Source organism: Molothrus ater, chromosome 5 (assembly GCF_012460135.2).
Source record: "Molothrus ater isolate BHLD 08-10-18 breed brown headed cowbird chromosome 5, BPBGC_Mater_1.1, whole genome shotgun sequence".
Lineage (NCBI taxonomy): Eukaryota > Metazoa > Chordata > Aves > Passeriformes > Icteridae > Molothrus > Molothrus ater.
In genome coordinates, this window is record NC_050482.2 from 36,228,756 (window position 1) to 36,254,370 (window position 25,615).

A 25,615-nucleotide genomic window follows, 5' to 3' on the forward strand; every position below is an offset into this window, starting at 1 on the left:
CAAATGTAGATATATAGATATATAGATAAACACACACACACACACCCCCCATACATATACACAGAATTACCTGATGACATGGAAGATTATTTTTGTAAAACATATACTAAGGCCTACATATAAATCAGAGCCTTAATGTAAAATGCAGTTGAAATAATTTGCATATTTAGTCTGCTGTTAACTGTAAAGAAAAATTCTTGGGAGTCTGCCATTGCTATTTCACTTTTAAACATGGTTGTATAAAGAAAACACAATTTTAATAAATAAAACCAGTAAAATTCACAGCTGGGTTATGTTTTATCACTACTGATGGGAGTTTTGAAAGCTGAGGTGATAGCAGAGAAAATAAAAAGTCTTTTTAGTCATAGAATAACATATCTGCTAGAGAAAGCTGCAGTATGAATCTTCTTTTGTGTTGACATATATACATGCCTATGCATCTGTAATAATAAAATAGATGCTCTCCTATGCAGTTCTGTGTATCTTAGTTCTCTTTTTCAAATTGGTGAATTCCACTGGAAAAAGATTATGCTGAATGCACAGGCAATGGTTTTCTTCAAAACTGGTCAGAATATGTAAATATGTCGTCTGTGTAAAAAGTAGAAGTTGCTAAAATATATCTTGTGCTTGTTTTGTTCCTTAAGCAAACCAGGAGCTTAAACTTAAAACATAGTGTCATTAAGTGTACAGAGCTTATTTGCAGCCACATTGTTACATATTCTGAAGTCAATTGACTGTACCCACATGATGTTTTGACCACGCTTATGGATATTAAAACAGTGTTCTTTTAAAAGTGAACATGTAAGGTGTAGTCAAGATTGGCCACAAAGTAGAAATTAAGCTATTGACACCCTTGTAATTTTTCAGCTGTGCATTGTGAGTTCAAAGTAGCATGTGATAAACTTTTGAAATTCATGGATTTTATAACAATAAATTGTCTTATACTAGGCATCTAATCAAGTAGCTCATCTAGAGACTGCTTCTTACTATAGCAGTGAAGGAAGATTGTAAGTGGACAAGTAGCTTTGCTAAGTCTTTGGAGTTGGACGTTATTTGAGGGTACAAAGAGAGACCAAACCTCATTGTTAGCAGTATTTCAGGTTTCAAGTAAAATAAATTATTTTTAATGTTAAATATACTTTTCTTTTTCTTCTCAGGAGTATATTTTAAGACAAGTGGCATCAATGTATCTGAAGCTTGGATGGCCAACAAACAATTTAAACAAATCACTTGTTCAATCATCATACCAACATGAGTACTGTTATATTTACTTTTTTATTGATTATTTGAGAAATATAATTATAGAAATGCACCCTCCTAAAAATTAGTAACGTTTAGCATAAATCAATCGTAATTCCTTAGCTCTGTCACCCCTCTGTTTTTTTCCATTCTGGGTTGCAGGGAAAGTAGAAACATGCTGTAAGATGAATTCTTCTTTCTTAAGTTGGGAGAACATGATTTCCTAAGACCCAGCTTAATATCTGATTACTGTGGATTTCTAAGAACTTGTACTCATGTGTCCACAGAGGTCGGGAAGAGTGCCTAAGTGTAAATGGGGGCTGGTGTTGATCCATGACCTTTCTTTAGTTGTTGCAGGCATTAAACTGACACTGAGATTTGTAAAGCCAGATTGTCTTTGATATGTTGCCCAACTACTGGTTGCTGTCACTTGTTATAAGAAGTATTTTTTTGGAAACATTCCAACACATTTGTTAAAGCAGCCTTATTGCTTTCTTTAATTTGGCCAGAGAGCTGCGTCGGGAAGTCATCATGTTGGCCTGCAGCTTCGGGAACAAACACTGTCACCAGCAGGCTGCAACGTTAATCTCAGACTGGATTTCTAGCAATAGGAACCGGTAAGTGGAGCTGAAATGTGAATCTCACATCTCTCCTACTGAAAGGCAGTACAGCTCTTCCTTTCCTGCCTGCCTTCTCTGCTGTGCCCTCTTTTGCAAAGTTTTTTTACAGGAGGAAGCAGAGGTTGCTGGCTGTCATTTAAAAATGTCTGTGGGGTTTCAGAATGAATTATTTGACTTTGCATATATGAGTAGGTGGAGGGGATTCTGCCCACTCCTGGTAAATTACTGTTGGATATTCCTATGCTAGAAGACGAGAAGGCAAGTTTTAAGGATGGATTTCAAGGAAGAAAGATGAGTGAACACCATGTTGTCAGACAAACATGAAACCTGTGTTGAGGTAAGAGAGCAGAAGGTGCTAAACATTTAAAGAAGTGATGGGAGTTACAGACAGAAGGACTGAGAAGTAAGGAAGGAGATGTTTCAGAGGGACATGTTACAAGATATTTAAGGGTGATGACTTGAAAACTAATGTGATTCAGGATACATGGAAAAGCTCATCTAAGGTTTCAGAGGGCAGATAATATTAGAGCTCATGCCTTGAGCATAAGCAGCACTGTAGTGGTTTGACAACAAATATGTAAGTTAGGCTGCCAAGACACAGGTTTATTCAGCTGAGGCAAAGGAACATGGGCCATGGATTGTGTATGAAGTTTATCTTTTAAAGACAAGCATCTAAGAAATATGAAATAAGTGAAATTTCAAATATTGAAGTAAGTAGTGATCTATGGACAATGAGATCAGTGCAGAGTATAGGTTAAGATCACAACTTCTTTAGAAAGAATAGTGGATTTTCTGATTATGTGAAATATTTACACTGTATACATTTATACATGACATAATATTTTGGTTTTAAAGAGAATATTTTACTTTCAAATAAAAAAGAAAAAGATAAGAAAAAAAGTCTCCCATTTTTAGCAGTCTTATAGCTTGGCAAAAGAATCAGATCTCTCTAGCCATACGAGCAAGCAGGATTTTTCAGAGATTTCTTGGACTTATCAGTGTTTGTTTGCAATTAATTTATCTCTGTCTGTCTTTGTAATCTTTAAAAATCCTTTATGGGCATACTCAGTAACATAAGTGTCCAAGTGTCTTTTAAGACCAGCCAGGAAAGGAAATTACTTTCCTATATGACTTTGAAACTTCTGGAAAAATAGTAGCTTGAAACTGTTACTGGATGCCTTTAAGTAAGATGTGTGTGAGGTGGAGGGTTTTCTTGTGTAAGGTGACACCGGATATATGTACTATGAAATACATACCCCAGGGTTTTATATGAATTCTTATCATAAGCAGCAACAATCAGTATGAAGCTATTTAAAGAGGCAATTATAGAGAAAGAATCATTGGAAACAGTCTGCAAAAGTAATTTACTTAGATATTCATTTGCAAAATTAGTTAATCAAACCTAGCATTACCTATTAGCATGCACAGCAGTAGATTATTCACTGTTAAAAAAGCTGTCACCCTGCAAAGCTACCTGCCTGTGTCTTTCCAATAGGATTAAGAAAGGAGGCATCAGAAAAGAAAAACATAACAAAACACAAGCTTATTGCTTTACTAACAGTAGCAAGAGAGAAAAGGAATAAATTTAAGGAGCTGTCTGAAGATTCATCTCAGCCTTTCAATGGGGCCATTTTTGGTAGCAGAAGATTGTGGTTGCCAGCATATGATGAGTATTATGATAAAAGCACCACAGCAGGGCAGAGGAGAATAGCTACTAAGTTAAAGCGATGTGTTTCTCAAAGGAACTGCACAGTTTTGAAAAATGGCTGCAACAAATAATGTAATTACAGAATAGAGATTGACAGTCAGCTGATAAATAGGGGCACAACTGGCAAAGAAGATAGAGACACACTTTTATTTATTTTTTAAGATTGTAGGATTTGTTCGGTCCTGCGCTCCAGAATTTCCCAGTTTTCTCAGAACAGTCTCACATCCTGAATGTAACTAATATATTATAACTAATACATAGAGCAAAACTTATTTTACTATCTACTTACATTGAAACAACATTACAAAGACCACTAGTAATAGCAGCTCAGTAAACATAAAATCAGCTTGTGTTTCACACAATGAACAACATTCATAGGGTATGTCAGTGTTCTCTCGGGAATGTTCAGATCCTGTTGAATCAGAGCTATCCCACAGCACCTTTACTCAGTTTAAGCTAATTCAGACTGAAACCTGAAAGTAAAGCAAGGGCTCTTTTTCCTGCTTTTTTACTAAGAAATGATGATTCCACAATCAGAATTTAATTAGCATGGCGTTTGAGTCATGCTTCTGCCTCTTTTAGCACTTTAGAGGCAATAACTAGCTCAAGTGCAAAGGGCAAGAAGACAAGTACAAAATACATGCATAGAGCATATCTAAGAGGTACTAATTTGTATTCTTTGTCATCAATCAAGTGTTTTGCTCAGTTTGATGCCCTGAACAGCTGCTTGTGAATTTGTTGCAAACAGCCTCCTCAGAACCTGTAAGATTCCCTCAGGTCTTGTTTCCTCACAAAGAAGGGGAAACTCACGCTCCTCTTTCTCCAGACTTCTCTGACAACTGGTGAGAAAAGTTGGTGACAGATACAGAAACTCTGTGTATCCTTGCCTATTCCATTCCTTATCAGCAATTACTGTAAATGTTCTTGGGTTTGTCATTCCCTTTTCTGAAACAACCATGTAATTGACTGATAGTTGTAGAAAGCCTGGTTTTGGTGGATTTGAATAGCCAGAGCACAAAAACAGAGTTCCAGAGAGCTCAGAGATATTTTATATATAGATATAATTTGAGTGTCACTGTGACAGTAAAAATAAAGGTTAATTTGCAACATTACTACCCATCCTCCCACCCAGAAACTTTATTCTGGAAGATGACAAAAATTTTTCAAAGCAGTAGAGACAATGGAATTAGGTTTGTGTCTCAAGATTTTAATCAAGTGAAAATTAAATCAGTATCAAATTAAAATATGATATTAAATACCACATAAATGCACAGTCAGTAAATCATATCAGGGAGGTTTTTGATTCCCTGGCAGTTACTGCAGTTAAAGCTGAAATAACTATAACAGAGAATGTGCTTTTAATAATACTGAAGAAATCCTAACATTCATAACTTTTTTAGCCACATTAATAATCTATGACTTTTTAGATGTCCTTTTGAAATGTTTTATTTGTAATATTTGGTTTTGGATGAAGTGTCAGGTAGTACAGTAACATCTAACTGTGTTTTACTGGCATATACTTACAATTGCTGTGGTTTTTAGTAATTACATTCAATCTGGTAGGTCCAGAAATGAATTGCCATCTACTCTTCACAATAAGAAAGTGAAGTAATCGTGATATCAGATACTGTTAGCATTTTGTAATTATATACTCTTTACTGTGCAAATAATTTGCCACTGTTCACCAAGTAAAATAATGGTCATTCTTGACGGAAGACCAGAGGTGTTCTTGTATTTTCAGTACTGTTTGAAAAAGCCCTTAGATTTCCAACTATAGTGCTGCAGATTTTCTTCTGGAATTAGTGAAAAATCCCAATTTATATGTGATCTACAATACTAGCCTCTATGCATGAAAGTGGAAGTCAGCTGAGAGGCTGTGAAGACTGGAATTTTTAAAGTGATTTAGGTATTGCTTCATTTTTGGATGCTTGGCTCATAGAGCAGAATCAGGTGCTCAGAGTTATGCTTCCTACAGGGGGATATAGGGGCCTCTGAAATGCAGCTGGCAGCAGCCACTGTGCTGTGAAGAGCTCTTAACATGAGATTCTGAAATGTGAGTGGTCCCTCTTAGGGTCCAGCACTACAGGTAATAGGAAGGATACCTATATCAAATGAATACATAAATGGCAATTGTAGAGTATGGGGTCCTTGCAATAGATGCCTTTCAATGTTGTCACTAAAGCAGAAAATGACTGCTCCTTTTCTTTTCCAGCACAACTGCTCTTCAACACCATTTCAAGCAGTAGTGCTGAGATTCCAGTGGTTTGCTGTGCTTTGGTTTATACCTCAGCCCTGTATCTGCCAATGCAGAAAGCGAGCCTGATGACCTGTCTGTGAGGTGTTTGGGACAGTATTAAGATACTGCAACACACTTTTCTCTTCTAGCTTCAGCTCAGCCTCTGGAATTTATTTCATTAGCAGGAGAAATGATACAGCTCTCCAGTCTAAAGATGAGAGAGCATTCATCTGAAGGAAAAGGAGCTTCAGTACCTGAAATGCCAGAAATACTTAGTGTGTGAGGGGCTTTAGGTGGTATTGCTCATGATCACTTTTTCAGGGCAAAATACAATGGAAAAAAAAAGAAGTCTGAGCAAGAAATTTGTTTGTACAAGGAGCAAGGCAAACACATAGCATCAGAAGCAGAAGAAATTGTAAGGAGACATCTTGTTTTGGTGGTTTAGGAATTGATATATTTTAATCCCTGCAGTTGTTAAAAAACAGTCATTATTTCTTTCTACTGAAGATCTGGGGTTAGACCTCAAAGTAGATCTTGCAGTGTTGTAATCAATGAATTTAAGTAATTTTACTCTTTTTTTTAAACGACATTGCTTGAAGGGCTGTATTTACTTCTGACTTGATGGTGATCTTAAAACAATAATTTTCACTCTCTTAAATTGGGATATATGCTGCTCCTGTACTGGAACAATGGAAACCCTTGAAACTTCCATGCTGATGTTCAGAAGAATACAGAGTAGAAAGCATATAACCATGTTGAAATTTCCCTTGTAGTTTGAGAATGTAAAGTTACTGGGATTCAGTCAAGAGCAGAATGTTGTACAAGAGAAGCTACTGTTGGCTGAAAATAAAGATGTTTGCTTCTACCTTCATTTAACTGAGCTCATCCCTGTGGAGCTTTCATGTGTGAAGAAATACATTATTCACACTCCTTAGATATAACAGCATTGTGGTTCAGCCTAAAAAATTAACAAAATTACCATTCAATGCCTGCCTGAGCTTAATAATCAGCCTTGTTAACCCCTTTAACTTTCACTGCATCTATTCTGAAAGAAAAACATGTTTCTAAGAGGATTAGCATTTTCAGACTACTTGCCTTGGATAGGTTGAGTAAACATGTATTTCTGAAGTTCAGGAAAGAATGCATGGAGAGCTGCAATATGTAAAGTCCTGACAGGTGATAACAGGGGTTAATATTCAAATACACACCATGACGGCTCGAAGCGTAACTTACCCATAGACATGAGCCTGTTTTTACAAACATCTCTGTGGGTGCAGGCACAGTTACCTCCCAGCTACTCTTACCATACATCAGCTACAGGTTGCCACATATACATTTCTGCTGGCAAAGTTGCCTGTGGATGTATGCTTGCTTGGGGCAAAGTTAAACAGGATGATGTAAACATGAATATATGAGAGAGCTGCTTCAATTTGAGACAGCTGATTTTGCCTTCAGCGGAAAAAGGAGTTCTGATTCTGTTAGTAGGGCTGTGGTGACGCTATTCTTGTGCTGACATGCAGCACTGAACAGTTATGTGCACATGTTCTGTGAGATGATACCAGACCTATTGAAAGGCCCCAGCTAGTCATAGCCACTTTCCTTTGCTCTGATTTTTAACTTCTTTAGAAACATAACCATTGCTATTTATTGCTGTCATTTACATGGAAACAAAGTACTTTAATTAATTGCCTTAATACCCCTAGAAAACCTAGGGTAAATGCATTTCACTGATGCTGATGTCATATCACTTTGGGGTGATTTTAGCTTTAATGCATTTTTCACTATTTGTACAATTAATCTTCTGTCACAATCACTCTGATCAGTTCTGATGATGTTTGCAGTGAGGAGTGCAAGCTGTTGCGCTGAATTAGGCTAAGCCAGCATCCATTCTGTAACCCATGGGTTAATGAAGTTTGCATTTGTCTGTCTTTGTGAATGAGAAGTAGAGACTGATGGACCATTCTGAATGCAAACACAGATCTTTTAAAACTGTTCTGGTCTAATCATCCAGATTGTTCTGAGAAATCTTGGAGTACTGAGGTGGGGCCATGTCACAGGACCAGTGGGAGCTTCAGACAAGTCCTGTTTTAACCTCAGGTTTTGGCAACAGTTTCAATTAAGAAATTATTCTGGCCCGCAAGTACTGAGGATGGCAGATCAGGTCTATTTTAATAAAATTAATTATTTATTGAACAGACAGGAGATAAAAGACAAAAGATCTTAATCAGAGTTACTACAGAGTATAAAACTGAAAGGAACTACTAGTAGATTACAGCATGACATAAGCCAGTGCACGACATCAAGGTACCTATAATAAAGCTAGCAAAAGATACAGTATTGATTAGGAGTCAAATGTAACTTACCACTGAAATAATAACAACGTACACAGATTCCTTCACTCAGTCTCAGTGGGAGTAATAGAGAAGCACGCATCCCTACTCATGGGAAAAACCCCATACATTTCCATGAAATGTGTAGAGGATTTCTGCCTTGTGAGAGTTTGGTGTAGTTTATATAGTTTGTAAAGTGAAGTGTCTGTCAGTGAAAATCTGACTTATCTTTTGGATCTCACATCAACATTAAGGTGTTTATTGTCAATTGTGAGTTGCTGGACCTGTGTTAACCCTGTGGTGCCAAAAGGACTCACTACAAGACAGCTATTCCTGTTTCAGTTACCTGACTGGTTAACAAGCAACAGATAAGCTCTTGTGGGGGGCAGGGTGCCCTGCTACAGGCCTGAGATCCCTGAAAAGAGAAGAAGAGATGAACTTTCTGTTCTGTCTGTGGGTGTCAAGTCAGAACACATCTGTGTGTTGTTTGAATTACAAATGAACCACTTTTGGTTACTAAGTAATGAAAACAGGATCTTACATCTCTGCACTAAACAACCTCATCTCTTTTAGAGTGTAATAATGTAGATATGGACTTTTTCAGTGGCTACTGTTCTCCATTTCACTTCTGTCATGCTGCTGTAATGGTTAGGAACATTAGTTAATTCTTTATCATCTTAAGAAATGTGTAAATAGTGAAGTAAACGTCTTCCATCACATAATTTGAAGTACAGTCATAACCAGTAAGCCAAATTTGTGCATTGTGAACCTCCACACTTGTTCATGAAAATTTTGTGTTTCCTCTACAAGGAATAACAGATTCATATCAATCCACCTGCCTGGGCTGGCAGTGTGCTTAATTGCCTGCACCTCTAACAACTCAGTGGAAATGCCACCAGAAAAACAATTGCAGGCATGTATAGGAGTGTGTTGCATGTCTATTAACAAAACTCCCCATAGATCTGAGGGAGTAGTAAATTACCAGTCATTAATTGAAGTAATTTCAATGAAGTCTGGCTTAGGTGATAGAAAATCAAAATTTTTCCAAACAAGCATTTTTTCTTTCCTTTACTTTCTCCTTTATTTCTCTATCTAATTACTTGTGGTAGATAATTTTATTTCTGTGTTTCACATGGACATAGTAGTGCTACTGTCTTGCAACAACTGAGAAATGTACTTGAGTTTAACCGCCTACATAAGTATTTGTGAGAACATGGCCAACAGGTTAATTACTTTTGTTATTTTCTTGGAAGAGGCACTGGGTTCTTTCAAGGGATTGATGCCTAGCAGCTATTTTTGGAAGTTGTTAGCAGCAAATGTGAAAAAATGAGAGTTATTTTAATTTTTTTCACACATGAGTGTCTGATAAATGTAAAAAAATAAAGTGAATCCCTTCTTCTGTGTTTGCAACCCCTAGAAGCTTTAATTACTGAAAAAAAAAATCAGGCATAGCTATTCATGCATTTTGAAATGTTTCTGGAGCTTTGCCAGCTAATGTGAGCCAATGTTGCTGAAGTGATTTAGTAATTAATAGGTTGTTACAACATTTGAGTAGAATCTTGCACTCAAGTCAATAAAACTTAAGGAGGAAAAACCCACTGCTGACTGCATGAGTTAATCAAGGACTTAGCACTCTGGAAGACCATCTGGGTCTAAATAGAGAGAGGACTTCATCTTGTAAAAGGTGAAACGGGGCATTATGGAGCAGCTGGTTCAGGCAGTGGTTTTTGTCTTCTGACTTCTATGTGTCACCACAGTAAAATGACCCTATATGTAGTGATTATGGATTAGCAGTAATTAATTTGAAATCTTTAAAATTTCAATAGATTAGCTTCCAATTTTCTCATTCAGGGATGATCGCTCCACAACTTTGGAAAATGACCACTATTTTTTTTATGATCAGAAACGACCATATTTTTGTTGCAAAAACTGTCCAGAATGGACAAAGACATATCTACTCAGGGACTGGTACCGAAAAGAAGTACTTAACTCATCGCTCAGTTATTAAAATCAGTATTGAAGAGCTTGACTTTGCTGGTTGCATGTTAACTTGTGGGGGATCTGCAGTAGGAATGGGAAGGAGCAATAGCAGTAACCATCACTTGGGGGATGATGTATTCTCTGCCTGCCTCTGTGAGGCACCTGTGATACCTGAAACTTGGGAGCACAGGACAGGGACTCTGCGTAGCTTTGCCCCAGACACCTTGAGTAGTCACATCCTCAGTTAATGTCCTCTGAGTTCGAGGTGGGACAGGCTCCTGAATGTCGAGCCCATCACAGCTCTGTACCTCAGTTTTCAAGGGAAAGTTCTGCCCTCTCTCTTTAGACTGGGTATGTGCTATGGCAGAGGATCATCTCCTCCTCTCTCTGCACAATGGTGCCAGCAGCATGACTCCTGGAGTTTGTAATAGAGAATGGGAGTATAAGATTTGGGATTGAAGCTTTTAAAAATAAGCTGTATGGTGCTCTTTTTTATAATAGAATCTGTATTACAGATCTGCCAACAAAGTATTAATACTTCATTCTTGTTTCTTATCTGAGCCTTGTAACCTATTAAACAAGATTATAAATATAGTCATCAAGAAAAATAGGCTTAAGTTAAATGTTAAATTGTTGCAAAAATAAGAATAATGTTCCTGATTAATTTACTTTGTCAAATAGAACCCTAAATGGTGTTGAAACTTGTTACTTAATCAAAGAACTGTCTAATCTGTGTGCATTTACATTTAAAAAATTAGAACACAATTTCCCCAGAAGATAAATAATTATGGTCCAATTCTATAAGTGTATCTTCAATTGTTAGAGCATACTTTAAATAGGAGCAAATATGTACCAATTAATTATGACTTAGAACATTATTCTTAGCTCATTGTAGAGCTTTATAATTCACTCTTGAAAGAAAGAAATCCCTGTAAAGGCATAGCACGATTTTAGTTCATTTTTTCCTAACTGTTTAATTTTTAACTTTCTCTCCTAAAGTGTTTAATTTTTAAATGAGCTCGACTAGCTACACATTTCATTCTCACCATCATATCTCTAATGCAAGAAAAAGAAAGTTAAATAAATTGGATCAGTATTCAAATTAAAGCCATTTAAAGTGATGCTCTTAAACGTTTATTTTTATTCTTCTGAAGTATCCATCAATCATATTAGCTCTTTAAAAAAAAGAGCAGCCTTGAATGCACAGATGAGGTTTCACTAACAGCAGGATGTGTTCTGCAGTGTTACAACCCAAGCAGTACCAAAATAATGGTAATTTTATCCACTTGATTCAGGTTAATACAAGGGACAAACAATCCACATGCTGATCTAGTGCCTTGGAACTGCAATTTTCCAGGAATCTATAATACTAAAAAACCTCTAGACTGAAGAGATTTCGGATATTTAGATAATGATAGAATGCATGCCCAAAATGACTGGACGAGTGAGAAAGCAAAAATCCCCACAAATGGACAAAATTCAATTAGAGGACTCTCTGTAGGAGCAATAGTTAAAGAGAAATTACTTTGGGGACATTTGCACTTTCATAAGCAATTTTCATTTCCACAAAAGGAACCCCCCTATCTACAGTGCCGACTGCAAGCCTCTCACAGGAGAAGCTGGTAGTGTTTCATAGCTGTACATTTTGTAATTTCTGAAAGTAAGCCTTTTAAAAGCAGTATTTGTGTTCGATGTCTTGCTTTGTAAGGGCTGAGTTTTTTCACATTGTCCTAATTACTTAGCTTATAGGTACAGACCTAAAACTTTCCCTGGAGCAGTTGATTGGATGATTTTGATTAGATCTGCTGCAGCACTGCAAGTATACTACTACTGATTTGGTGGCAGTAGAGTTTGCTTAGCAAGGAAAATGGTGACATCTAGGCTATGATCATGGGATCAGCTCCATCCCTTGTCTTAAGGTCTCCTTCCTTTACAGAGATGCAAATGATCCTGTGCTTACTGACTACACTGCTGCTAAAATTGCTGGTGTTGGCCCTTAGAGTGTAAAAAATGGCTGGGAAAGCCCATTGAATTGATACATTTTACTGTAAATTTTGAAAGTGAGGAGTGCTATCTATTCTGGGGTAAGACATCCACTTCTAGGTACATCTGCTGCTGTGTCTGTACTAGCCAAACACAGAGTGACAGTCCTTCCAGCCCACAGTTCCTACCTGAACTAATGGGACAATGGTACAAATTTTTCAGCTTCTATGCCTGTATAGGAAACATAAGCAAGGTAGGAAATTGAAAGCCCAGCTGAGACCTTTTTAGAAGAACACTGTACATATGCACATACTATATATACACTAGGTCTGAATTTGGTAATTTAACTGTAGTTTAAGTTTATATTAATTTAGCAGTAATTACAGTTCTCTATGGCACAGCTGCTTTTGTACTGGTATTATATGCTAAAAAAAACACCCAAATCTTTCTTCCTGACAATCTCATATTTAAGTATCATTGTCACAGCACATCCTTTCTTACTTGTATCTTACTATATGAAGATGAAGCACTTTCCAGCCCAAGAAAGGAGTTTCTGGCTGCTCAGGTCCTGTTGTAAAACAGTGGAAAAGACAAGAAGAGCAGATTTGGCACAGAGCCCAGCAGCAGTGATAAGATCCCATACTAATTTGGAGAGCTTATGTTATCTGTAGGTTATGTGGCACATTATAAGTTGATGAACTCCATGACCATATTTTATAGTCTTCTGACAATGTGATGGTGTTATGAAGAAAATGGCAAGCATTTGCTACCCTTTAGAAAGCCCATTAGGATGGCTTGGAAAATGTTCGCAGCAGTAAAGAGAAGCAAATGTAATTTTCAAAAAAGCCCATTACTATTGGACAATAAATTTGAAGTCTCAGAAATGGTCCTCCTTTGTATCCAATATCAGGAGGCTGCTTGTTTACCAAAATGCTAATACTGATTTCTCTTGTAGAATCCCTCTCAATGTGAGAGACATTGTCTACTGTACAGGAGTTTCACTGATGGATGAAGATGTATGGGAGTTCATTTGGATGAAATTTCATTCTACCACAGCAGTGTCTGAGAAGAAAATACTATTAGAAGCCTTAACTTGCAGTGATGACAGAAATTTGCTTAACAGGTAAAAAATATTCAATATTTGAATCTGTTACTAATAATCACTTCAACAGTTATGGATCATCACTTGAGCTTTCATCTAAAGGACAGAAATTTGCTTTTCAAGTACAGGCTTACTGTCTGTTGAAACCATCTTACACTTTTGCATTAATGCATATGAAAACTGACACATATCAGTTCCGGATTTTCCTTTCTTCATTGGAAATGTTTAAAATCCTGTAATAATTATTGGTATTTTTTTGTTACCGTGTCCTTTATTTACCATGTCTTGACCAATCTGATCTTACAGATCAGTAAAAATGCACGTGTAAAGTTCCACTCAGCTTTTCCTCAAATAATTTTACATCGAGATTTTTCTGATTCCTAAATGTGTCCAGTCTTTGGAATCATAGAAATAATCCACTGAACTCATTTGGAAACTTAAACAATTCAGCAGTGATCTTTTTTTTCCAAAAGTTTTCTGATGGACTGATGTTGGACAATGTGTTTGTGAAACTAAATGTTCTTGTTTCTCCCACTAGACTTTTGAATTTGTCTCTCAACTCCGAAGTTGTCCTGGATCAGGATGCAATTGATGTGATAATCCATGTAGCTCGAAATCCACATGGAAGGGATCTTGCTTGGAAGTTTTTCAGAGACAAATGGAAAATACTGAATGCTAGGTATGGATAAAAATTCTTAATTTATTTTTATTTTCTTATCTTTATATAATTTGTGTAAGTATTGTATAAGTGTGTATTTATGTAAGTTCCTGAATCTAGTCCATTATCTTTTAATCCATGAATAGAGATGTCTCTAAATATGAAATAGCCACACATGAGTCATAAATGCATTTATTCATGGATTATCACACACATGCATAGAGACATTTGTCTCTCGGCAGTCATCTGTATATATATTAGTGTATTGTGTCTGTGCTTATGATAATGAATTTTATCTATATGTCAAGTGCTGCAGTCCTATTTCTACACAGAGAAAAAATGGCAGTTCCCAAAGGAATTTTTCTGATTTAAAGTCGGATAGAAAAAATTCCATTTTCAAAAGGATGTTAATATAGTGTCATCCCCTTTCTTTCCACTCTGTGTTTTAGGTGAGTTTCAAGTAATAGGGGAGCAACATTTTGAATTAAAAAATGATGAACAGAAAGGAGACAAGGTTGCTCCTTACACCTGCTTCTCTTTCTCTTTGAACAAGTGCTCCATGTGCCTACTCTGAAGCCCAGTCAACATTTTAAAATCCTTTTTGATGAAGATTTTGATATTAATTCAATGAATCACAAAATTCTGTAGTTCTTTAGGGACAGCCTGAGGGCCTGAAAGATTGCACAGCAACTCATCTGATACTGACAGATTAAAAAGGACCACAGCTTGGATGAGATTCAGATTCTGAAAGGCAGGTGTCCAAGATTTTAAGGCATCCCATGCCAGGTCACACCTTTGGTGTTGGCAGGAAAGGCATTGCTGATCTGTTCCATTCTGGACTTGTGAGGAGCCAACTATTGTACCATAGAATATTTGAAATGGTACATTTAAAGTGGTGTATTTAAGCAACTAAATCCCAGTGCCTGATGAATACAGGTGCAAACTTCCTACAGGTTTTACAGCATCAAAGTAAGTGTCAAAGAAACTCAGACACTGAGTTTAGTTTTCCTAAAAATTCAGAAAATTGTTCATGCCGTTTTGGATAATACTTAGTAGTATAGTGAGATTTTAGAAGAAGTTTATCTAGGAAAATAGGTTTGAGGTGGAATTGGTTTTGGAAATTTATATTGCAGAAGCATACTTCTTGAAAGCCATTTCCAAAAAAGCTCTAAGAGTGCTGAAGAGTTTAAAAATTAAGAATTCTCTGCTTTTGGTGTGATTATTCCAGGAACTGGACTATCAGACAGAAACTGGATGGCAGATGTATTACTATTACACAAGCCAGTTCAGATGGCAAATAATTTTTCAGGTTCCTCCAGGGATTTATCCAGAGTTTACGCATAAAGCCATCACAATTTGTGTTGCTACAAACACATATGCTCTAGTAAGCCCTGCCTTAGTAAGTATATTTTATCTGACAACCTGCATAGCACCTGTGATTTTAGATATGGACAAAGTTAAGCAGTGTACACAAATAGAAAATATTTAACAAACTGTGCCACATGCCAAATCTTTTGGGTTATAATTTAAAATAGCTTAACTTCACCTAGAATTTGAATTGTACTTATTTTGCTTGCTTGGGATGTATCATTGAGTAATCTGGATTCATAACAATCAGTAAGGCCTCATAAAAGACCTGTTACTGTCCTTTTTAAAATGAAAATAACGGAGAGTTTGTCTTATTGCTCGACACTCTCTTTGTGTTATCTTCATTCAGTTTGATTTCCAAACACAAGTCAGAGCCACCAAAAAGATTGTAGCAATTGCTTTTTCTAAACATGACATCCACTTGAGCTTCTTTTGATCACCAAAAGATTCAGTGCAGTGAAATAAAACAGTTTATGCAAGCTGTACATACATATTATATATTAAAAGTAATGTTGTTTGTAATCACAGATTAGAACCTTTTAGATGAGACTTTGAGAGAGTAGACTCTAGTTCATACCTTGCCCCTTAACTGTTCAGTGAAACAGTGACACGATAGCATGCAAGGTCCCTCCCCTTGGTCATGGCAATCCCAGGAACACCCACACCCAGGGTGGGCAGAGAAGTGATTCGAGAGCAGCCCTGAAGAGAAGGACTTGGGGGTGATGTTGAGGAAAAACCTCAACATGACCTGGCCATGTCCATTCACAGCCAAGAAAGCCAACTCTGGGCTGCATCCAAAGCAGGGCAAGGCAGGGAATTCTGCCCCTCTACTCTGCTCTGGTGAGACCCCACCTGGAGAGCTGTGTACTGTTCAAGTGTCCCCAGAGTATGAAGGACATGGAGCTGTTGCAGCAAGTCCAGAGGAAGGCCATAAAGTTGGTAAGAGGACTGGAGCACCTGTCCTACAAAGACAGGCTGAGGAACTTGGAGTTGTTCAGTCCAGAGAAGAGAAGGCTGTATGGAGACCTAATAGCAACTTTCCAGTATTTGAAGGGAGCCTACCATGGAGCCAGAGTGGGAGTCTTCATCGGGAACTGTAGTGATAGGACAGGGAGGAATGGGTACAAATCGAAGAAATAAGTTAGATATTAGGGAGAAATTTTTACTGTGAGGGTGATGAGACACTGGAACTGGTCGTCCAGGGAGGTTGGACAACCATCCCTTGGCAAGGTTCAAAGCCAGGTTGGATAAGGCCTTGAGCAGCCTGGTCTAGCAGGAGGTGTCCCTGCACATGGGGGTTGGAACTGGATGATCTTTAAGGCTCATTCTAATCCCTTAATGTTCTGTGATTCTGTGATTAAGTTTCTGACATGAGCTCACCACAGTTCTGCATTTTAAAAATACGAGCTTTATTGTGGAATTATGGTTCAAGAACAACATGCACTTCTTGGAGCAAGTGCCAAGGACAGTCACAAAGATGATATGATGCCTGGTGTATCTGACCTATGAAGAGAGAGAGAGAGAGAGAGAGAGAGTTGGTAATGTACAGACTGGGAAAGAGAAGGCTCTAGGGAGACCTTACAGCTCCTTCCAGTACCTAAAGGGTCCTTACAGGAAAGCTGAAGAGGGATTTTTACAAGGGCATGTTGTGATAAGGCAAGGGGAAAAAGCTACAAACTGAAGGACGGCAGGTTTAAATTAGATAGTAGGAAGAATTATTTTACTGTGAGAGTGGTGAGATGTTGTTGGATACGACTTTCACCTGGTCTAGTGAAAGGTGTCCCTGCCCATAGCAAGGGGATTGGAACTGGATTTTATTTCCAACCCCAACCATTCTAGGATTCTATGATTCAAGAAGACTTTTTCCCAAGGCATCCTTTTTCTACGATTATAATTTATTATTTAATTTGATTCAAATTTAAAATACTTTGTATGAAACATTAATTTAATAAGGTGATATCTCAGTGGTATTTTCCATTTAATTTAGTGTAAAAAGTGTTGATGTTTCAGATAGTAAAGTGAAATAGCTGAGGGGGATTAAATTACAACTCTATTTCCTGCTTTAAACATAGCATGTCAGGGAGTTAGAATTGTCACAAAATATTGTTAATCCTTCATATTTTAAAGTATGCTTGTATTCACATTTTCCAGAGCATATTGGTGATGTATAACATTTTCAGAGTCACTCGTATAATTTACACAGGTGACTTAAAAATTGAGGTGCCCAACAAGTCTTTAGTAAGAAATCTGTGGGACTAATCTGTGCTACAACTCTGAAAAAGAGAATTGAAAATACTATGCTTGACTTCATGTTACCTGAGCATGCACTACCTTGTCTCCTAAAGCATTTTCATCCTGTGAGCACGTGTCAGTGTGTGAAAATTTAATACATCAGATGCCTATAAGAATTCCTTCATTCTCAAGTGCTGAATCATTTGTCAGCATTTGGGAACTTGACAGTATTTGGGAAGGCATTTATATCTGTCCAAAGTAAATGGACTATGCTGCCTCTAGAGATTGCACAAGTGCAAAGCCTGTATGAACGTGGGGCACTGGAGGGTTTACAACCGCAGAAGGAAAGGTGCAATGGAGAGTCTGTGTCTGCAGAATGTTTCCCAAAAGTTCAGGCATGTAAGGCCCTGGTTCTCTTGTGCTGTTGTCTATCCTGTGAAGGGTGAGAAGACTGACACTTGTAAGACCAAACACTTTTCCTATTTATTCTTATGTTTCACACCTGCAAAATACTGTTTTGGAACGTGACTTTTCTAGCTTTTTCATCAGCAGAGCTTCTGTAGAAATTGCTGTAAATGGCTGACTTCTTACCAAGTATACATAATGGGCAGTAATCAGCACAGGTGTGCATGAAGGTATCATTTTTAGTGGAAGGAATTCTGTTACTTCTTGTTTGCCCTGTGGTGGCTACAGTAGACTGTAAGAAAAATAAAATTCCTGCAGCTGTTTTTATGAAGTTGCTTGTCTAAAGTGGATTGGTAACCTTGTCAAAATACCCCATCAAGAGGAGCTTCCTGTTTTCCAAACAGTTATGTTTTAGACTGTAATAATAAAGGGCTTTGTTAGAAAGCCTAAATGAACTTAAAGTACCATGAAATCCCTACTTCCCATAGTTTGCCTCTGGATGTCTGTATATGCCAGTGTGACTGAAATTTTGGGAAAAGATATGTACTTGCTGAAATAGCCATTATTAATTCATTTATTAGTGATCAGGGAGTAGGATTTTTGATACCTCTAACAGTGTTTCTCCTCACAAGAGCTCAAGGTAACAAGCAATATAGTGTAAACATTCCCTAAAACAGATTCTTCTCAAAGAGATTACAGTTCTCTTCCCTCTTCATCTTTCTGTACCTATTGCTTTGGTTTTCCTTCTCTTTCTTTCTCCCCTTTGAAAGAACTGTGGCTTAGAGTACCTAAGCATTTGAGGGTAATCAATTTGGGTTTAACAGAAGCAGAACAGAAAGCTGTGTCTGTGCTGGTTCGTTTCACTTTGAATTTTGAACTCTTTCTATAAATCAGTCTGTAAAAGTGGATGATGAATTGAATTGTTCCCCCAGATGAACATAATTTCAGTAAAGCCTATTGGTAATACTTGCACATCTCTGACAGGAGATCTGGATTCCCTATCTTAAAACCAGTCATGTTTAGATTAGCTAGATACTGCTTTGGACATACGTGCAGATAAATATAAGGGTAACTATTTGTCAAGTGCCTTTTACTATGCTGAATGACATCTAACTTGACTTACTTCTGGTTTCCAGTGGAATTATACTCTTCATGCTGGAGACTGAAAAAACCCCAAGCCCCAAAACAACAAAGTCCACAGACTAAACTATTTCCAACATAAAATGTAAAACTTAAGGAGTGATCACTAGGTCAGTGGTGCTATAGTGCTTTATTTGGAGGATTGAAAAAAACTTGTGGAAAAACAAGTGAATAGGAGGATTTGAACAGCCAGTTTCAAAGCAACTGCCAAATGTCATTCCTGATTGCTTCTGCATATCCTTTAAATATTCCTTGCCCAGGCTTTCAAATTTTCATTCCAGGTTGGTTCTTTGAAATGCTGCGTTGTGGCCCAGGGGATTATTTTAGTAGTATTATTCCTATCAGCATTATTTATTTTAATTATCAGGTAGCAGAACAAGAAAATTTGATGTAGTTCAGTTTTTGAGAGGCTATTTGTAATGTAGATGAGATGGATGAATACAAAATATACAGAGGGCTGCAGCACATCAAAAAGTCTGATTTAATGGTACAGCTTGAAGGGTTCCTCAGAATTATTCTCCATAGTTGCTGCTCTGCTCCTTCATTGGCAAGTGTATTTTGAGCTTTATTTCACAGAATTACAGAATAAGCTGAGTTGGAAGGAATCCACAAGGATCATTGAGTCCAACCCCTGGCCCTGCACAGGGCCATTCCCAATGTGTGCCCAAGAGCATTGTCCAAGCACTGCTTCAACTCAGACAGGTTTGGTACTTCCCTGAGAAGCCTGTTCTGGTGCCCAACCACACTCTGGGTGAAGAACCTTTTCCTGATATCCAACCTAAACCTGCCCTGACACAACTTCAGGCCATTCCCTCAGGTCCTGTCAGTGGGCACCACAGAGAAGAGATCAGTGCCCATCCCTCCTCTTCCCCTCATAAGGAAGTTGTAGACTGCCATGAAGTCCGCCCTCTGTTCCATTTAGTGGGAGGTGGTTTGGTCCTCTCCTCCTCTGGAGCACTCATCTGTGCCTGTAGTTATACCCATTCTGCTTAATAGCATCTGACTTAATAATTACAAACATTTCAGCCTAGAAGAAGGTCTCAGTCTAGGTTTTCAGCCTGAAATACCAGTACCCCATTCCAGTGCTATTCCCTTGATCCCCCAAAATCAGTCCTATGCCTTCTCTCTTGATTACAGAAGATTACTTCCTAGTTTTCAGTTGACCTGGCTCTTGCAGTAACTCTCTGTGCATCTTCTTTTTGCCCTTGCAGGTATGGAGAAGCATTATTTATGAATTCAAAGCTTGTCAGTGGGGTCACGGAATTCCTCAATACTGAAGGAGAACTAAGAGAGGTAATTTTTAAACTACTTCTGCCATGTGAGGCTGTGTTCATTGCAAGCAGGGAGCAGGGCAGGAACAATAATACAGTTGTCCAGAAACTCTGTTCTCTCTGCTGCAGTTGAAGGCCCAACTGCCTGTGCAGCACCAACCTGTTAGGCAGCACAAGGATGAGGAGCAGATCACAAAAGCACGCAAGTGTGTAGAGTTGGTGTCAGGAGGGGTACTGTGCAGGCAGTTCTTTGTGCTCGGCTGGATATGAAGGTTTATCTTTTTCTCTTCACTATTGGTTGAGAAACTGAAGATGAGATGTTTCTATCTTCATTAGCTTATGCTGTAGAGGGCAGACCTCGAAAACATCAGTGTTCAAAGTAGAAGCTGCCAATGTGTTCTCTGTTTTTCTCTTTCTCAGAGTATTTTCCATGTGAGAAAATCTGCTAACTGAATATGCTGGCGAAATGACACCACAATAATTTGTACTTCTTATTTAGATGGGAAAGATTTAGATGGGAAAGATTTCTCATTTTAACTTCACACCAGTTCTGACTGAGGTAGCTGTACAGTTGTGCTGCACCCTGTTTAGCACCTACTCAATGCTGCTCCAAATGGATACAGTGATTCTTAAGCAGCACAACCACTATTATGTGAACTCTGATTGTGCTCTGATGTTTTGCATCCAACCATTTGTCTGCACTCAAGTCTAGTGGCCTCAGTAGCTTAGGGAGTGGCCACAGGTGGTTTCCTCCCTTCAGGTGGGAATGACACTGTTTGTCAGATTTGAGTTACTGCCCTGCACAAGGAAGCGTTCTGTACTCTTAGTTTCCACCTTCACGACAGGATTGGTAAGCTGCCTGGTTATACTTCCCTAAAAGAAACTGGTATTGTAAACATTTTGGTATAAAAAGTACAGAGATCAAGTAAAGTCTGATTTTGATAGTTTCCAGGTCCCTTTCATGCTTTTATCTGTGATGGGAATGAGACAGTTGCAGAATCAACCTTTTCAGTTTTGAGCCGAGGCTCAGAGATGTTGCTGGAAGTCAGAGTTTAGCAACCGTGATGAATTTGGTGTCACCAGGAAAAAAAAACAAACTAGTTATTCGTAAGTGTTGCTAAAACCATCTAATTTTGTACGAGTCAACATAACCTGCAAACTATTGTGCAGATCAGCCTTTCAATTTTCACTTAAAAAGAACAACAATAATTGAAAACCTGCCAGCACCATTGGGTATAATAATCCAAGTGCCGGTGCTGTACTTTGAATATACACAAGAGGAGAACAAGAGCCTTTTCAGTGTGCAGAAAAAAAGGTCTAAGTTTTCATATAAGGGAAGGAGTATGTTTCAGGCATTCAAAGATTATCAAATGCATGCCTACTTGCTGTTTTGCCATTCTCTTCTCACTGTCACCATCCCTTCCTTTTTTCAGCAACTGACCTGTATTATATAACCAAAAGGGATCTGCATATCAAAATAAAATTAATGTGTTTTGAAGCTTGATAAAACCAGAGGGCATCAGTACTGCCTTCTACTGATATTTGCATATAAACCTTAATTAGAAGCAATTCCAGTGCTCCCAGTTTGGTTTCTTAGGTACAAATAAAAGTTAAGAACAGCCATCTACACAGTGTAGCAGTTGAGCTGCAGGAGGGAAGGAGGTAATTATATTAATATGATCCAGCACTGACATATCAATATCTTCCAGTGCAATGTGAAGCAATTGCATCACATCTAATTGACAGTTTGCTGTCTTAATATATTTCCTATTAAATCTTTCTACCTGATACTGCATTTGCTTCTACATTGATTGTGGAAGTTTGTCCTAAATGGCTGACTTATTTGTATGCACTGGAAAAACTTGCTTTCTTTAGTTGCTGCAAATTTAACCTGTTAACTTGTATTTCCAGCTAAAGAACTTTATAAAGAGTTACGAAGGGGGAGCTGCTGTCTCTTTCTCTCGTGCTGTCGAAACAGTGGAAGCCAATGTGCGGTGGCAAAGGCTTTATAAGGAAGAACTGTTCCAGTGGCTAAGAAAATCCTTGACACAGTAATCTGTCTTTTTAGCCAATCATTTAACATGATGCAAGAGGATTCTCACTGCAAGAGGAAGAGGAGACATTTTAAAAGTGTTCAAGATGAAAATCATGAAGACAAGATCAGATTGCAGGGATAAGGTTTTTTGGTTTATTGTTTTTTTCATTGTGGATTTTTCTTTTTACACTGAAATCTTGTGAAATTGTCAAGAAGATTTTCAGAAGAGAAGATCATGAATGCTTGTGAAACCCAGTCCTCAATGTACACAACCAAACATGATATTAAGTGGTGCATGTAAATGTTGGGAAAAAAACAAACAAAAATCCTTCAAAGACTATTTTGTGCATGCTTGTACTGTCTCTGCCTGTATTTTAGCATGCTTATGTATAACAGCCACATTTTGTATGTGAGTTCTGGTTACATCAAAGTTGGGCATTATACAAAGCACAAAGACTCTACGACAATCACTGTTTCAATGGACAAAAGGAAAGCCAGGAACAGGAAATGCAGAAGGCTTCCAGCTTGGGGCGGTATGAGATGTAAAATCAACTTTCCCACTTGCTGCCAGTTTGTCTACCACTCAGATTGTCTCTTAATGATTACAAAGATGCCAGTTCATTTTTCGAGTTACCAGTTGTATCTGCAGTCTCCATATTCCTTTACTTAAATAAGCAGAATAGTGAGAGAAGAGAAATAGAAAAGGGCCAGGAGCAGGATTAGAGAGAGAAAATGAGAAGAACATCATCATTACATTATAATCATATGCATTTGTTCATTGCTGATCAGTGAAACAGTGTAGTTTCAACTGTGAACATCTGCTGGGGCAGGAGCTTTGCAGTGATATCGCAGAATCCATGAACCACCTCTTCTCAGCTACTTTACAAGGCACTGAAACTCACAATGGATCACCCAGGTCACCCAGCCTGTGCAGTAGTAAGTTTTTTAGCTCATAGTGCACAAGTATTATAAATAAACATAGGATTCAAATGAAAATTAGGAAAAAGGGAGATATCTTGCATGCAAAGACTTAAAATTACCTAAGAGGGCTGTCTTTCATGTGGTAGACCAGTCTCTGTAGTGATTTATTATGATAGGTCAGATTCTCTGTATGGGCAATAATTTTGCAAATATAGAATGTACTATTTATGCCATCATTGAAAAGTGAAATATGGAGAAAGTGAGGGGGGTGTACATGTGTTTATTTGTACTGACTAATACTAAGAACATGGTTTTCTTTCTGTTCCCTTGTACTTCACATAGACTATTGTTCATGAATGACATTTTTCTTAATCAAGTTTGTTTCTTCTCAGTCCTTAATCTGAAAGATCAGTGACACAGTGGAATTGTACAATGACTATCTGCACTCTGAAGCTAAATGCTGAGCATAAAACTGGAGGGGGGCCAAATACTCTCTCATGTCTGCACTGTGGAGGAAAAAGCCACAAGAATACAGTTTTCAGGAATCAGATTGCAGCAGCTTCAGAGGTAGAATGTAGATGTGGGGCAGTGCTTCTTTGTCCCGTCCCAAGCTATCCCAACCATCTGACCACATCATGGCTGTGTACATTGGGAACACATGGCCCACCAAAGCAGAGAGCAGCCATTCTATCTGGTTGTTGCCCTCACAAGGCATGGAAATTAACTAACATGCTTTACACTTGCAGTTGCTTATCCCCAGTAAGTTGTGAATTGAAACATTAGTGTGAAAAGAACCAAACCAAACCATCTTCAGATATTTTCAGAGTTATGTGGAGACAGTATTGTTTTCTGGGCTCTCATTCCCAAGGTATTCTGCTCCTCAAAAACTAGCAGACCCATCCCAAAACAGAGCTGTTGTGCCCGTCTTGCACCTGTCATTGTGTGCCCTTTACTTTTGGAGGCTGTTGTTTGTGGATTGGGTGCACGAAATCCTTGTGTGGGCATTTGTTCAGCTCTTCGGTGCTGTGTAGCACATTAGCTTGACTCACGTATAACCAAAAGAAGAGGAAATCCTGTGCTCTTGTACTGTTAACTCTTTGCCTTATAGCAGTAAGCCCTAAACCTTTGTGCTATGTTGCAGTGCTAGTGAACCTGCTGCCCAGAGACATTATCATGTCAAAGCTGAGTGAAATCCTCCTCCTCCTTTGTATTTTACCTACCTCACAGGGGTGTTGTGAGGCTTGACTAATGTTAGCAAAGCGCTTGAATATCTTCTTATGAAAGGCATTTAAAAGTGAAAAGTATTATTTTATGTGGTTGACCAAACTCGACCTTAATGCCAGTATGTAGCGTCACATTTTTAATTTCTACTGAGAAAAATCACATGCAGACATTTTTTAATAATAAAAACGCAAGCCAAATACTATTTAGTATAACCTCTACCCTGTAATGAAGGCCAAAATTGTGATATCCAAAGAGTGTGCGGAAAGCCAAGCCCTCAAATATGAATTGCTAGGAGGATTTCAGAGAACAGAAGAGTGTGAAATGGTCTGCACCTTTACAATTTTAGTCAGTATTGTCTTTGATGACTTTTCTTTTCCAGAACCACAGATGGAACCACATACCTTGCAAGTTGCACATAAAAGTTTCTGGTCTTCCCACTGATAACAGTATATTTCAAAGTCAAAAGTTCATTACAGCCTGTGTGTTCTGCACAGTGCACAGAAATTCCCGCTCTTGCTCATTTGGATTGAAGTTCTCGCACATTTAGCTGGTGTTGGATGTAAATTGATATTTTAGTGGCCTTGAGCAACTGGTCTACCACAGATATCAAGTCCTAAGTGTATACATTATACATACCGGTTGATGTGTTGCTTATATAATGGTTGTATTCTTATAATGTTAGTATTATTGCTCTAAGGTTGAACTGGCCTTTCCATTATAATTCTCTATTATTTTATTTTTTATGTTTTGTATTTTGCTGTTTCACACTGAATCGGGATTAAATTTAAATGGATTAAATCTAAAAAATCCCATAACTGTTTTCTGCAATATTCAAACATCCTGCATTTTATTACATGTCTTTAGAAACCTTTTTTTAAGACGTTTCACACAGCTGTGTGTTAAAGAGTAGTTGATTCCTCATGGAACGTTCTAATACAACCTGCTTAGAAAAATCTATTTATTTTGATTTTCTTATCAGTCTTTATCAGTCCTTATCAGTCCTTTTCTTCCCTTTTATCAGTCCTTTTCTTCCCTTGTCCATGTCTAAAGATGGTCCTCATTTTTATGATTTGGATTATGATTAGGAAGCCAAGTACTCCATACTTTTCAGCATTTTCTAATCTAGTGTTTAACTTTGTCCTTTCTAGTGAGAGGAGAATGTG

The 25,615-nt window shown here is 37.9% G+C and overlaps 1 protein-coding gene across 1 annotated transcript in view; it reads left to right on the forward strand.

Moving 5' to 3' along the window:
* The window catches only part of TRHDE (thyrotropin releasing hormone degrading enzyme), a 205,088-nt gene extending 179,679 nt beyond the window's left edge, over positions 1-25,409 (forward strand). Inside the window, exons 14-19 of the mRNA XM_036400346.2 lie at positions 1,158-1,255; positions 1,749-1,856; positions 13,052-13,219; positions 13,737-13,877; positions 20,213-20,294; positions 22,184-25,409. Coding sequence (XP_036256239.1) covers positions 1,158-1,255; positions 1,749-1,856; positions 13,052-13,219; positions 13,737-13,877; positions 20,213-20,294; positions 22,184-22,327 — 741 coding nt within the window. The 3' untranslated portion in view covers positions 22,328-25,409. The remainder of the gene's footprint in view (positions 1-1,157; positions 1,256-1,748; positions 1,857-13,051; positions 13,220-13,736; positions 13,878-20,212; positions 20,295-22,183) is intronic.
* The last annotated feature ends 206 nt before the right edge of the window (positions 25,410-25,615 follow it).